The 14,910-nt window shown below is 37.2% G+C and overlaps 1 protein-coding gene across 2 annotated transcripts; it reads right to left on the bottom strand.

Moving 5' to 3' along the window:
- Positions 1 to 1,914: 1,914 nt before the first annotated feature.
- Positions 1,915 to 14,804, bottom strand: znf384a (zinc finger protein 384 a). 2 transcript variants are annotated; one of them, XM_073858545.1, is made up of 11 exons: positions 14,478 to 14,804; positions 13,185 to 13,252; positions 12,560 to 12,853; positions 12,198 to 12,324; positions 10,810 to 10,976; positions 10,417 to 10,493; positions 10,049 to 10,273; positions 6,282 to 6,449; positions 5,175 to 5,253; positions 4,100 to 4,258; positions 1,915 to 3,934 (listed from the first exon to the last, which is right to left on the bottom strand). In XM_073858545.1, the coding sequence occupies exons 2-11, from the start codon at positions 13,245 to 13,247 to the stop codon at positions 3,539 to 3,541; spliced, it is 1,755 nt and encodes a 584-aa protein (XP_073714646.1). In that variant the 5' UTR covers positions 13,248 to 13,252; positions 14,478 to 14,804; the 3' UTR covers positions 1,915 to 3,538. The 2 variants fall into 2 exon arrangements, with proteins under 2 accessions (XP_073714646.1, XP_073714647.1); XM_073858546.1 differs by lacking the exon at positions 6,282 to 6,449 and having other exon boundaries at positions 14,478 to 14,800.
- Positions 14,805 to 14,910: the final 106 nt, after the last annotated feature.

Here is a 14,910-nt window from a genome sequence, read left to right as displayed (position 1 = left end):
TTCTTGACTGAGGTTTGATCTCTTTCAGGCCTTGCAGGTGTTTTTTATGACTGAAAAGTTCTGCATTCAGAAATTGCACATTTCATCACAAAATTTTTAAGCTCTGTCCTGCCATCTCAGTTTCTGACTTAAACTGTTTCCACACAGTCGTGTACGCAGAGTGCATAATGTGACTACGTTTAGTTTAATTTAGTACATTTTTTTATCAAATTTTTTGAAAAAGTAACTTAAATATTAATGTGTACATTTAAAATCTAATGCGTTACTTTACTTGTTACTTCAGAAAAGTATTATTACGTAATGCACGTTACTTGTAATGCGTTACCCCAACACTGGTGTACTGTGTGTAATTATATGTATATATAAAAAACACATATTAATGTATTATGTATTTAAGAAACAATTACATGCGAATATATATTTATTTATATTTTTATGTATTTAATATATATGTATAACATTTCTGCTAAATGTATACGTGTATACATAATATACATAATAATTGCACACACACACATATATTATGCAAATACAAACGTTTATTTTGTATGTGATTAATTGCGATTAATTGTTTGACAGACCTAAAAATTTGGTTTAAAGGGTTTAAAAATGACATCATCACTTTCATCTTAACTAAGGATGCACCGATATGATTTTTTTTGGAGGGGGGACCGATACCGATTTAAACAGGTAACTATCGGCCAATGCCGATACACTATACAGTTTGCCTATTAGCTAGCTTATTTCTGCATCAAATTATTTTTACTGAACAGGGACTGGATCTATTTAACATTCAACTGGCCAACATAATAATAGAGGCACAAAGTAAGATAAAATTTTGCTTTTTTTTTTTTTTTGATTTTTTTTGTCTTTTTCCGAGATTTTTAAAAACCCACAGATGCAGAACAGATGCGATTTTATTGAGGACATTGCTAATAATAAAAAAAGAGAGATAGAGAAGAAACATATGAAATACACCCTTTATATGTTGATTTTTATAGCAATAAAACAAAGTTTCATATTTTTAAAGCTTACTGTTGTTTACAAAATTGATGCCTGAGGTAAAAAAAATCATTGGTATGAACATTGAACACATAAACTGTCTGCTAAACAGCTGTTTGACTTGCTAAATACCGTCATAAAAAGAATGTTGGATGTTTATAATATAAAAATCAGTGGTTAGGTTTTTAACTAAAAAGTGCTGTTTTTATAATAAACCACCCCTATACGAAAACCAAAGAGAATTTGCTAATAAGAATTATTAAAAATACACTTTGTGGCGGTTTCCCAGACAGGGCTTAAGACTAGTCCCAAACTAACTTAAATGTTAGTGTTGTCTTGATTGAAAACAACTTGCTGACATATCTTAAAATATATTACTGCGAGTGTTGTGTCTCATGATGCACACCAGTAATGTTTATTTATACATTATGCTTCAAAAAAATGACTTAAATATCCTAATTCAACTAAGGTCTAGGTTTAAGCTAATCCTTGTCTAGGAAATCACCCCATAGCAATGTTACACCTTTTTTAAACAGTATTTTTTGAGTGTAAAGAACTAGACCCTCCATATTAGTACTTTTAAATGTGTGTGAAAACAGGCAAAGAACAATTATTTAATTGGTACACTTAATTTTTTACAGGAATTACATTTTTAAACAAAGTACCCACATCAGATCTAAACAAAATGTAGTTCATCGTAATAAACGACGACTGGATCAAGTAATTTTTCAGAAGAGGTCAAATGAATTGATAGTGAGAATATACCTGTTTACTAAAACTTATCAAATATAAGTGCATGCCAAAAGCTATTACACTACAGAAATTCTCCTAATATATCAAAATTTGCAAACTTATATAGTGTGGTTACAATTCAGATTGCATCATAAAATAACACGATTGTTCTAGATTAAATATGTGTAACTTTTTTATTGTTCATATAAGGAGAAACAGTTACGTTGGATGAATGAGTGTTTATCTATACAGCAAAGTCATCTTAAAGAGTAGTTAATAATAAGTATTAGGAGCGACAGAAGTAACACTAATAATAATATTGAGATCTGTGTTATTTTCCAAAGACATATCATGGGTTACAACGAGGATTATACATGGAGGACCAGCCAATCATCTGGCTATTTGCTGGACACAGATGACAGCTTGGAAGTCAGTGATCGGATGTTTAGGAATATGTTAACATCTCATTCTCTGATCTCCAATGTTGCCTTTAATACATTTTTAAAGCAATCCATCCCTTTTTAGAATGAACATGTCTTTATATAATATATACACACACACAGTAACTCCCAATGAATAATGATGATGATAATAATTGCATAAAAAGAACTGTTAATATAATAATAGTTGGTATTAAAGGTTTAAAAAACACTACTGAGTACCTGGTAACCAAATGGTTGTTTGCACACTTATTTTTATCTCCCTTTTTCTGGAAAATGACAAACACTTTGTAGGGAGGATCAAGAGAATATAAAACGACTAAACTCTTAAGTTTAAAAAAAAATCTGACAACTTTATAGATGTTTTCACGCACTCCTCTTCTTCCATCCTCTCTTACATGCATTTTCAGTCGAACCACACATACAGGGACAAATATAAAAATATATACATGTGATAAATGGTTAAAATGTAATGACGAGAAACAAACAAACAATAAAAAAAGGTTCATTTAAGTGCCATCTTCCATTTAAGCTTTAGCTTTCGTTTAATCCGTTATCACTTTAGTGCAGTCTGTAACTCAGCCACCTCTTTTTAATAGGTTTTTAACCTAGAAGTGACAAACCATTTACGCTTTTACTTGAAATGTCAATCAGGAGGCCAGCAATGCAGTGTCATAAAAAGCATTACAACTTTATAACAGCTTTTTTATGTTGTACTTACAATAACTTTTTAAAACTGCCTTAAATGCAGATGCAAAATGAAGCATCCATCTTGAAAATGTTTTGCTGTCGTACAATTAAATTGGCTTCAGACGTCATCTCATTACTAGTCAAAATGTTAAATATTAAGTTGAAATGACTTGTGAAGCCAATTTGATTATACTTAACAATTTAAAGCATCAAAAAATGTTTTAATAGTTACATTATTTGTAACCGTGGATTTTATTTTGCCAACCTGTGATTCTGGTTATGTAGCACATCTCATTGCTACTGTATTATATTAATGATGACGTATTGTAAGACAGATATATTGCAATGGCCGATATATATTATATTTATGATATTTTATTATATATATAAATATTATGTATAACAAATGTTGTTTGTCGGCCACATCACTTTTTCAATATCGGCATCGGCCACTAATGATGACTGATAAAAGCTGTCACGAGAGCTAAAGGCTTTGTTAGTGACACTGCAGAGCAAAGACAATTTATAACAGTTCATGTGCCGCCTCTCTTTTGAGTCCTCCGTTGGCAAAATCTGTTTTTGGAATTCCTGCTTTTTTCCCAAGGCGGGGTTTTTATGTCCTTTTATTTAATGGTTTATATCTTCCCACCATTTTTCATTCTCTTTGAGATCCTTTATGAGTTCATATGCTCCACCTGGATGGCGGAGGTGGAAACGGTGAGGCAGAGGTCTTTGTGAACCGTCAAATCGCCCACGGTGACGGGTTTATATTGGATATCTACACCTGGCAGGGTTTTGTACTGATGCAGATCGAAGGGGCAGGAAATTCCCTCCGTAACTGAGTAACTGGTCGGCGGTGTGGGATTTGGCTGGTTCTGCGCTTGAGCAGCCGTTCCGGCTCCTGTGGACGCAGATCCACCGCCTCTGCCCCGACCGCGGCCCCTGCCGCCTCCCCCACCTGAGGGATGACCGGGGTTTTGGCCCTGCTGGGCTTGCTGGGCAGCCACTGCAGCCGCAACAGTCAGAGGATCTGGGTTGTGTTTACGCATGTGTTTCATCAGATACGTCTCCTAAAACAAAAAAGACAACATGATTAGAAAATATATTATGACATGATGGGAAAAGTGGAAGTATTGTTTATTCATGTTTGCTAATGCATTAACTAATGTTAATACAACCTCATTGTAAAGTGACAACAGAAATAAAGGATTTGTATACTGTGAGCTGAATCTTACAGATGTGTAGGCTCGGTTGCAGAGACCACAGGAGTAGAGTTTGGCATGTTTCACGGTGTGTGTAGATAAGTGAACCTCCAAGCTCGCTGCGTCTGTGTAACCACGATTACAATTGTGACATTTGTATGGCTTGTCCTTGTTGTGCTGTCTTCGATGAGACTGAAAAACAATTACAGGTGAAATGTTAAAGGATTACTCCACTCTATGTAGTGGACCTCATTGGTTTCAAAGCAGCTTTAAAGGGCTCTAAATGATCACAACTGAGACATAACTGTACGTTCACACGGCCGAAGGCAAGAGCGTCAAAACATGACATTTAAAGCAACACTATGTAGTTTCCATGTAAAAATGACTTACAGCTCCCCCATGTGGTTGAAAAGGGCAACAGTGCCTGGTATCAGACACTCTTCTGCAGGCAGGGGGAGGGGCTGTGTGCTCTACCCTCCACCGCCCCCTTTCAGAGTGTGCTTGTAGCAGCTAGGAGGCTGCTCAGGTTGCAGCAACAGTACAATTTGTCCATTTAAAAGTTGTTCTATCACTGAAATATTTTAGAGACATTATTTAAAGGTAAAAAATGACATAGTGTTGCTTTAACTATACCGATAGATACCGATACTTTTGCTTTTTACTCTTTGTTTCGAAGTATTATGTCGTGAAATCGTAAAAGTGCAGAGCAAACAAACTGCAATTTCTGTTGTCATTTTCACCCAATTAAAAATAATCACACTTAGGGGTGGATTTCCGCACATTGATTATCTTAAACCAGGTCTAGCCTATTTAATTAGAAAATATAACTAGTTTTAACAAACATGCCTGGTTTTCAGGTTGGACAGCCCTTACATTTATTTTAGTCTAGGACTAGTCTAATCCCTGTCCGGGAAACCGCCCCAAAATCCTTATATGTTTTTTGACCCCTTTTGATTGGCAGAATATAATCTGCCCTGATATCTGTTTTTAAACAATCGGCCAATGTCCGATAGTGAAAAAAACTGCTTTTATCTGCCGATACCGATTTTAGGCCGATATATTGGTGCATCCCTACAACTGACTAAACCAAAGTTAAGGATATATTTACCTGGAGGTTGGAAAGTTGCGTGAAAGCTTTCTCACAGCCAGGATGGACACACTTATATGGCCGGTCACCAGTGTGAATCCTTAAAAGTAACAAAGAAGCAATTAACTGAAGATCGGGGATCCAAATTTAACTCACCTCATATGTGACCCAGTCAGTGAAACCCAGCTAAAGTAATTTTGGTGATTTACTGTTTTCTACATAAAATCAACTAGTGCTGCCTCACGATTAGTCGCGACTAATCATTTGCAGAATAAAAGTTTTTGTTTACATAATATATGTGGGTGTACTGTGTATAATAATTATGTATAAATGCACACAGACATACGCATATATGTAAATAAGAAACATTTGCATGTGTACATACATGTTTACATTTATATATAATTTAAATTATATATAAATAAAAATATTTATTATATAAATTTATATTTTTCTTAAAATTATACATGTATGTGTTTGTATTTATATATACATAATTATTATACACAGTAAACACACATATATTATGTAAACAAAAACTTTTATTCTGCAAACGATTAGTCGTGACTAATCGTGAGGCAGCACTAAAATCAACCTACATAATATATGGACATTCTGTGAAAATATAACCTTGATATCTTTAAAGGCAGGGTGCATGACTTTTGAAAAACACTTTGGAAAAGGGAGTTGGGCTGACTACCAAACACACGTGTAACCAATCAGCAGTAAGGGGCGTGTCTACTAACCGGCATCGTTGCCTGGTTGCGTATGTGTGGGGCGGGTCTATAAAAAAAAGTCCAGATTCTATTGGGGTAGGGGCGTGTTTGTTTAGGTGATATCAAATGTCAACATTGGCTTTCAGAGATCATGCACCCCGCCTTTAATATTGACTGAGTACGATCATGTCACAGATTAAAATCAATGTAAAATCACTTAGTAAATTAGATTATGAGACTTTAGCTTTGATTTCACAAACAGGAACACACATATTATGGTTCTAGGACGCCTACTGAATCTCATCTCACAACTATGCCACAACAGATAACAAAAGGAAGGAAGAAAAGAAAGAAAGAGGAGGAAGGCACGGGGACTGGTTTAATATTCAATCTATCTATCCCTGTCTGTTACCTGTGATGCTGTTGTAAGTGACTGAGCTGTCTGAAGGTTTTCTGGCAGTAGGAGCAGGTGTAGGGTTTAGCCCCGCTGTGGATGCGGATGTGCTGGGACAGGTAGCTGGAGTTGGCGAACGATTTGGAGCAGTGAGGACACTTGTGCGGTTTGCCCTCTGTGTGGTTTCTAACAGGGGATGAAGGGAAGGGGATGAGGAGAGAAAAACAAAGAGAGAGATTTAGTAGAACCAATAAATGACCCCTATATGGATCAAATCATAATCAAAAATATGTTGGAGGTTTCATGCTTTTAGCAGTGTGACGGTGTGCTATGTTGTGTCTGAGTTAGAAAACGCAGCACACAAAAACACAACTCATCCTTTCTCTCTTATTCTCTCTCTCATCCTCTCCGTTTTCCCCTCCCTCTCCCTAACTATTGTGTGGTGTAGGGACACGTCAAACCATCCCAGAGCCATTTTTACCAGCATGGAATGACGATAAGTAAAACAGACAGATGAATGAGACTTATACAGAGGATAAAGATAAACAGAGTGAAAATAAATACAGACACAAAATAAAGAAATTAAAGGCAGAAGAGAAAACAGAATTAGTGGTTGGCCAATATGCATGGTTCCCACACCTTAGTTGACTTAAAATTCAAGGACCTTTCAAGGACTTTCCAGGTCCAATACCCTCAAATTCAAGGACTAAATGTGGGGACACATTTCAAATGAGAGCAAGGTTACATTGTGTTACCTTTTAAGACACATTGTTACGGTTCCCTTTTGTGGGAACTCACCCTGCATCACTGCGGTGACACTTTGGGGAGGCCTCCAAGGATAAGTGCGTCTGAATGTGTATATCAAATTCAACCAATGGTGAGGCTTAACAACAATGACAGGGTGATGCGGGAGCCAGGAAATATATCGCTATCTGAAATATTGCCAAGATGGAGTTAGAGGGACGCAGGATGTATGGCAAGGGAGACGGAGCGCCTCGTTCCCTTCTAATTCAATTCAATTCAATTTTATTTATACAGCGCTTTTCACAAGTGTTAATTGTTGCAAAGCAGCTTTACATGAGAAACTGTTGTTCTCAGGGAACAACAGTTTTTTAATATAGTACTTTTAATATATTAACAATTGACACGTTTTGTGGATCTGACATTTCACGTTACTGTTTGAATGAGACTGCATGCCAAGTAAATAATGATTGGTAATTTTATTGTCTGTCAAAACTTTACATTTGAGTGTCTTTTCATTACGAACAACAAATTAAAGGTGCAGAAAGATTTATCGGCCAATGTCAATAAAAATAAAAAAATCGACCGATATTGGCTACTGCATTATATTGGTTTATCACTAAAAAGAACCCCCAGAAAAAATAGAGAAGAAACAAAGATAATGGTCAAAGAATAACATAAGAAAACGAAATGATAGAAAGTATAAAAACCAGTTGAAAGATGTATTATATCAGGGGTGTCAAACTGATATAATACACAGGGGCTTGACATTAACTTTTTGAGCAACTTGTCTTTCGGACAAGTAAATTTGTGTTTCACTTGTCCATGCACAAAAGTCACTTGTCCGGGTAAAGATTTATAATATAATGTATTTTTTGTGTTTTGCTAATCAGTGGCGGAGCAAGGGATTTCTCATAGGGGTGGCCAGGCAGGGTCCAGCAGTTACTCTGGGGTGGCATATAAAATCTCTATCATTCAACCTTAAATTACTTTTAAGTATTATAGGTGTGTTAATCAGAATAATGTATAACATACAATTGCTACAATACTTTAATTTGAATTAAAATGAATTGAGATTAACATACAATTTATAGTCATAATTCAACCTTATGTTTTTTTAAACTATTTAATCAAATAAAACTTTTGAAATTTACTTTGAAACCAGGATTTATATCTCCCATTGCTGAAAATACTATAGAGACCAGAAAATCATGTGAAATTTGTAGGCCACTGAAATGTATTTTACTAAGATTCATTTGGCTGCTTCTTGTTACTCTTTCTGAAGAAGGATGCTATATCTGCTGCCCACATTTTAATGATTGTCTGACATTAAAACACTAAAGCAAAACATTAAAACATTACCATGTTTTAAAAAACTCATTAGGGTAAATGTATCTAGATTATCTGTTATATATAAAATCAATCTTAATCTTAGCATTTACGCTGTAATGTTTGTGTGGGATTTTAATGTACAGTGACAAACTCTTGTCAGATTCAAATCAGCTGTCGCTTAGGCGCAGCGCACACACACATAAAGGCGAGCTGAAAGAGAGATTCTCATTATAAAACAGATTCTTAAACAAGATTTTAAGCCCATTATGTGTTTTTACCGAACTTTAGAAGAGAAAAATACGGACTTAAATCGCTTTGACACACAGTGATGAAAACGCGGTTGAAGTGCCTGTCAGTTATTATTCACGCCGGAGCCTGAAGAAACATCACTCTCCACTCCACGCCGTCTCGCGACTCCCGCCCCTCCGTGTTCGTCGATGAGGTTTAATGCGCGCGCAGCTTGTTTAGTAACAATAACAGTAACATGTAAACGTGTGTGTGTGTGTGTGTCGGCACGCCGCGCTCTCTGTTCAATATTCCGCTCGGTGTTTTCGCTGCGCGTTCTGCTCTGTCGTTAACGGCATATAACGTTAAGTAACAATGTTTGAAATTTAACTTGTCCAGTCGGACAACTAATTTTCTCTTACACTGACAAGCGGACAAGCCTTAATGTCGAGCCCTGATACATATCAGTTAATATAAAAGCACTTCGTTTGCAGCACTTAAACCTACAAAGATTAAGTGCACGCATTGAAAAAAGATACGTATTAATTTGTCTAAGTTGAGGTAAGAACATAGTAAAATATTGAAAAACTTTGGTGTTTTCCTTTAAGTGAAAGTGCTCACTCTGTTTATATGGAAGTGAGGAGCTGTAGCTCATTTGCATTTAAAGGTACAGACATTAAAACACTGTGTTTTTGCTCCCACCCAAATAGGGGCGTTTTGGACATGCTATAATAAATTATCTGTGGGGTATTTTGAGCTGAAACTTCTCAGACACATTCTGGGCATACATGAGACTTATTACATCTTGTAAAAAGGCCATAATAGGTGCTCATTACAAATAATCTGTCATTGTTTGTCTTGGGCTTCTACTTTCAAATCTATGTATTAATCGAGTTATTACCAATCTTACAAATACAACGGGCCCTTTGAGAGCATCCATAGCGGTGATGTGGCCTGGGATCAAAGTGAGTTTGACACCCTTGTAAGCCTAGCAGGCAAACAGACAAAACTGCAATAAACATTTAAATTGTGCTTGATTGCGCTTAGAAAAAAATATGCTTTAAAAAGTTTGTAAAAGTACACAATTTAGACACCATGACACATAAGTATATATACAGAGAAAGTGTGCTAAAAGAATGAAATAAAAAACAAACAGAACAGAAATATTTGTGTTTAGGTGAAGAAATGTGACAAACACTGAAGTGATGAGATAATCATGATGCTGATTATCAAGGATTTGCTGTTTTTCCAGGGCATCTGGTGTTTAGTTTAAACTTGCAGCCTATTTTTAAAAATGTATATGTACGGACAAACATCACAGTATTAAGCTAGGATAAAGTAGAGGTGTTTTAGGAGAAAGAAAGAATGAAAAAGTTAAAAAGAAAAGCAGTATGCTTATCTTGGCAAACTAAACTAAACGGCTATAGTGGCAGCTTCCCATAAAATGTAACACACATGAACACACATGTGCGTATTGTGTGCTGTACCGTGTATGCTGCTGTAAGTGACTGAGTTGTCTGAAGGTTTTCTGGCAGTAGGAACAGGTGTAGGGTTTAGCCCCGCTGTGGATGCGGATGTGCTGTGCCAGATAGCTGGAGTTGGCAAAGGATTTGGAGCAGTGAGGACACTTGTGCGGTTTCGCCTCCGTGTGGGACTTGGCGTGAATCTGCATGTCAGACTTGCTGAAGAAAGTCACCGCACACATCCGGCATCTAAGTAATAAGTAAATAATTCATGTTGTTTTAAAAACACTGATTAATATCATTAATAACATGTATTCAATATATTTTTAGATAATTTACTCTTCATAATACTATAAATCCACTCCTTAACCTATCAGATAGGAATTACATACCTGTAGGACTTGTTCCCATCTTTGCCTGGATGGTCATCCTCATCATTGGAGAGGTCGTATGGGTCGCTTGTGTTGTGCTGTGGGAAGAGGAAATTCAGTTGAAACATGCAGACCTTATTTATCTGTCAACCACTTCAGTCCTACAGAGAATTAACTTATATCATAAGAGATATCTTTGAATTTTATTCCTTAATCTTGGCTTACTTTATAAATTATGACAACGTTTACAATCCATTTTTAAACAACTAACAAAAATATACAATAGCCAAGATAATTGTACCTTCATATGCTAATAGTTTCACTAATGTGATTGGCTTTATGAAAAATTAATAAAAATGTAAAAATGATTTATATGGAAGTAAGGATTGTTACGACACCTCTGCAACGTCTCACCTGTCCCCCAGCAGCCAGGTGGGCCAGAATAAGTGCATCACTTCCTGTGGCGAGGGCGTGGGCTGAAACGGAGCCTGCCCTTGACATCATGGACTTTTTCTTTCTGCCACGCTTCGCCGGCACTGGCATGACCACAGCAGATGAAATACTGCCATCCTCTTTCTTATCTGTTCATACCAGGAAAAAAAAGGGAATTAATGTGATATTGATTATAAAACTGTGCATTATTTTATGTGAAATAGGGAAGTGGGCAGGCCAGTCATTCATTCTCAACATACAAAGCTTGCTCGCCCCCTCCCTAACCTTAGTCATGCAATATTCATCGTTTGCTTCCCACAATCACTCTCACTTTCATTTCTTAAAGCATTTGAGTCTCTGAGATTGACTGTGTAAGCAAAATCACGCATGTGTGCTTTAGACGGTGAAAGTGAAATGCCAAAATGCAACTACATCACTTTTGAGCATAGATTTTGTGATGTATTGTTAGATGTTATAAATCAGCAGTTATTATTTTTGGTTCAGGGACCCGCAGCACTGCACATTTTAACACACTTAGTTTATGGACCTCATGTCAATAAATTATGTTATGCTTAAAAATAACCTAGGTACTATAAATTAAGTATTGTGACATCACTAGCTGACCAATCATCATAGCCGTTCTTCAATCTCTTTTATATAAGCTTGTATGATTGCATTAAACAGTGCTATAAAACCTTTTGAAACTAAAACCGTGCAGAAAACGTGACGCGCCATATCCAACGTGGGATCCTGAAAATGTACAAGTATTTTCAACTGGCTGTGGCATTGCCACGCCTGAAAAATAGAACGCGTCACATCACTTGTGGCGTCTTTTGCGCGCAAAAATGCGTAATTTTAAATGTAACCGTCCGATAGAGAGCGACGTAATTAAATATTTTCTAATATATATAACGCGTTTAAGACGAATAGTGCGTGTTTTCGTGGCAATCACGCCACCAAATTTGCGTCATTCACATCGCCCTGCGCGAGTTCGCGTCTTTGCATTAACTTGAATTGATCGTTAAATTTGCGTTTGATGTGTACAACAATTTTCAAAAATGTTATTTAGTGTATAGCATCCATTTTACACATTTATATTTAATGTGAAAATGACAAGATTCAAATATATATAAAAAAATTAATAACATGTTGTTTGTACCTATTCCTATGTACTTAAAAGTGTTACTTGTCACATACTAAATAATTCTTAAGTATCCAAAGTGTCGAGAAACATTATTACCAAAAATGTTTAAAAAAAAACATTTAAACTACTAGACACATCTAACTGCTTTTGTGTAAACTTGTGGCAGCTTTTTAAACATGTATGGACTTTAAATGAAGTGGGTCAACAGGTAAGTCAAGGTGTATACCTGTGTTTGATGGATGCAATGCAGACACAATCATAGTTGTGGTGGTCGGTCCAGACATAAAAGACTGAGAGGAAGAAGGAGAAGTGACTAGCGTGCCTTGAGGAGTCGTGATCACTAACCCAGCTGAGATTAAAAAAAGAAAAACAGGGGTTTTAAAGGCGAAAAACCCGATAGGAGAAGAGTGAACTTTATAAATCTTTGCATAAAACATACCATTAAAATGTATATTTTGTAAGATCCCATTAATTAATTCAAAATTAATGGGATCTAATCATTTAAAAGACATTAGCCTTAATAGCTAGTGATCTTTTATCATCATGGTGTTCCTTTGAATTATTTACTTTACATTAAAACCCAGCTGATGTTAAGATGCCAGTAGATGGGACAGGCACCACAGTGATGTTTTGGGACGTGTGGGGCGGGTGCAGATGCGCCCCCACGCCACCCATCTGTCCCCCTGCTGTCCCACCTCCAGTGCCTCCACCTCCACTTTCTTGTTTGGGCACCCTCCCAACCGCTCCCACGTCCATTGCGACCGACCCTGGCACCGTCAACACCGTCGTCGGGTAGTGCGCCGCGGACGAGTGCGAAAAAGAGACGCTCTTCTCCTGCCCAAGGTGCTCCTTCATCTTATTCAGAAACATGGCGTTCTCGATCTAAATCACAGGGGAGTGAATGGGAAAAAAACAAGGGAGCAAGGAAAGAGAAAGAAGGATGGATTGAGAGATGAATGCAGATGATAAACAGATGGATGAAGGGGAGAAAAGGAGAGAGCAGCGAGGGAGGGGGTTATTTTATTTTCCCAAAAGCAAGTGCACGGGTTCCAGTGTGTAACTTTCACATGGATCAGTGCACAGTGCAAGGCTGCTGTTAGCCATCCTGGACTTGCATGGTTGTTTGGCTTTTTTGTGATTACTGAATTAAGCTTCGGTGTCTCATTGAGACGAGACACAATGATACAAGAGAGTCCAATAATAAGGTGTCTACCTGTCCTTGTACTGTTGGTACGGGAGACCAAAAGTATGATGAGTTGAAATGGGAATCGTCCATTATTTCTGAAATTGAAAAGCAACATAACTAGTAAAACACCCACTCTGCCTTCGGCAACAGTTGTGAAATGACACCTCGCTTTTTGTTTTGGTGGGGCCTTTTAAAGGTGTATTTACTTAGGCAACGCCCAAGCGTCCCACACAATCCTTTGAGGCTACTTGCAGTAACCTTTATCTTATTCATAAGAGATTTATATATATGCATTGTAATATCCGCTGACGTCATGCATCTTTATTCGTGACAATAATGCCTTTAGGCAAAGATTTTTGGGGGCATCTTTTTGGTGGATGTCCCAATGTGTATCATAGGACAGGCAAAGAGGCATGATTTTGGGTTAGGAAACATGATGCATGCACAATGTGTAAAACTGACATGCATGAAGCAAGTTTTTTCTGCATATTGTGGACGTTACCTCAAAAAGAACAAAAAACCCAAGCAGGATAAAATCACAACATTTGCACCCCCTCGTTTTGGTCTTTATTTACATACAAACACAACGTGTTGTCTGCTGTAATTGTTTATTGCATTAAAAATGGGAAGTAGTTGCATATCTTGCATGGGCGTGCAACACTAAGCGCGTGCTATAATGACATCAAAACAAAAGCAAGCGAATTAGTGCAATCGCTAGATCCTAAACAATATGAAATATTCAGTTCACCAACAAACTACTGAGCATTTAAGCAATAATATTTAGTTTTATTTTACATGCATGGCTAAATAAAAACAGGTGATGGGCACCAAGCGAACAACTTTATCGTTTTTATTTGGTTTGCAAGGTGTGTTATGATCCATAACAGACGGGCGCTGCATCTCGTGGCCTACCGCTAATAACATATGCATGAAAACTCGTAATTACAGACAACTGGAAATACAAAAAAACGCCCATTAATGATATCGGGGCTTCCCTATCCAGCCTCCATTAAAATGTCAGCTTTTGTTATCCGCGCAAAGCAGCACTGTTACAAACTATACAACATGTAAACTTCCGCTCGCAAACAATAAAGCCCATACGCCTCCATCCCTTTCTCGGCTAGTCTCGCTGAGAAAATAAAAAAAGAAAAAAAGTCGAGGATAAAAAAACGAAGAGAGAAAAAAACGTCGACGCCTGATACGAGAGAGACGCAGCTTCATGCAGACTTCCGGCTGGCGAGACAGGGGGAGAAGCGCCCGTGTGAGTTGCTCAAATTTGGAGAAATAATTCACAATGACTCATAACTCTATGTTAATTACCGGTGCTGGCGATTCCCTTTCAACCCCCAAGGCTCCTCCGGGCTGGGACAGTTCGGAAACTTCGTCCAAATCCGCCCGAACCCCTTGGATTCACCGATTTTTTTCCCTCAAATTTTTTTTTTTCTTTTTTTCTCTCTCGAAGGGCTGTCCGACTCCGCTCGACTGTACTTCCGGTGAATGAGGTCAAATAATAAAAGCTTACCGCCAAAATGACTTCCGGCATGTGAGGTCTTTTATTTTTCGAAACACTGTTCACGTACGTTTCGGATATTAAGCGTTTGTAATCTGACGTTTATAAAATCACGATCTATGTGCACAAAATGCATTTAATAAATATGAATGTAAATAAATGGCTTTTAACAAGGAGTTTCCACCTTTTCTAGAAATGTCCCAATAATCTACTCTAAAAAAAGAATTGCCATTACGCAACCCA

Source organism: Misgurnus anguillicaudatus, chromosome 20 (genome assembly GCF_027580225.2).
Source record: "Misgurnus anguillicaudatus chromosome 20, ASM2758022v2, whole genome shotgun sequence".
NCBI classification, from domain to species: Eukaryota; Metazoa; Chordata; class Actinopteri; order Cypriniformes; family Cobitidae; genus Misgurnus; species Misgurnus anguillicaudatus.
The sequence above is the reverse complement of the archived record's forward strand: the minus strand, read 5'-3'. Positions and strand labels throughout refer to the sequence as shown.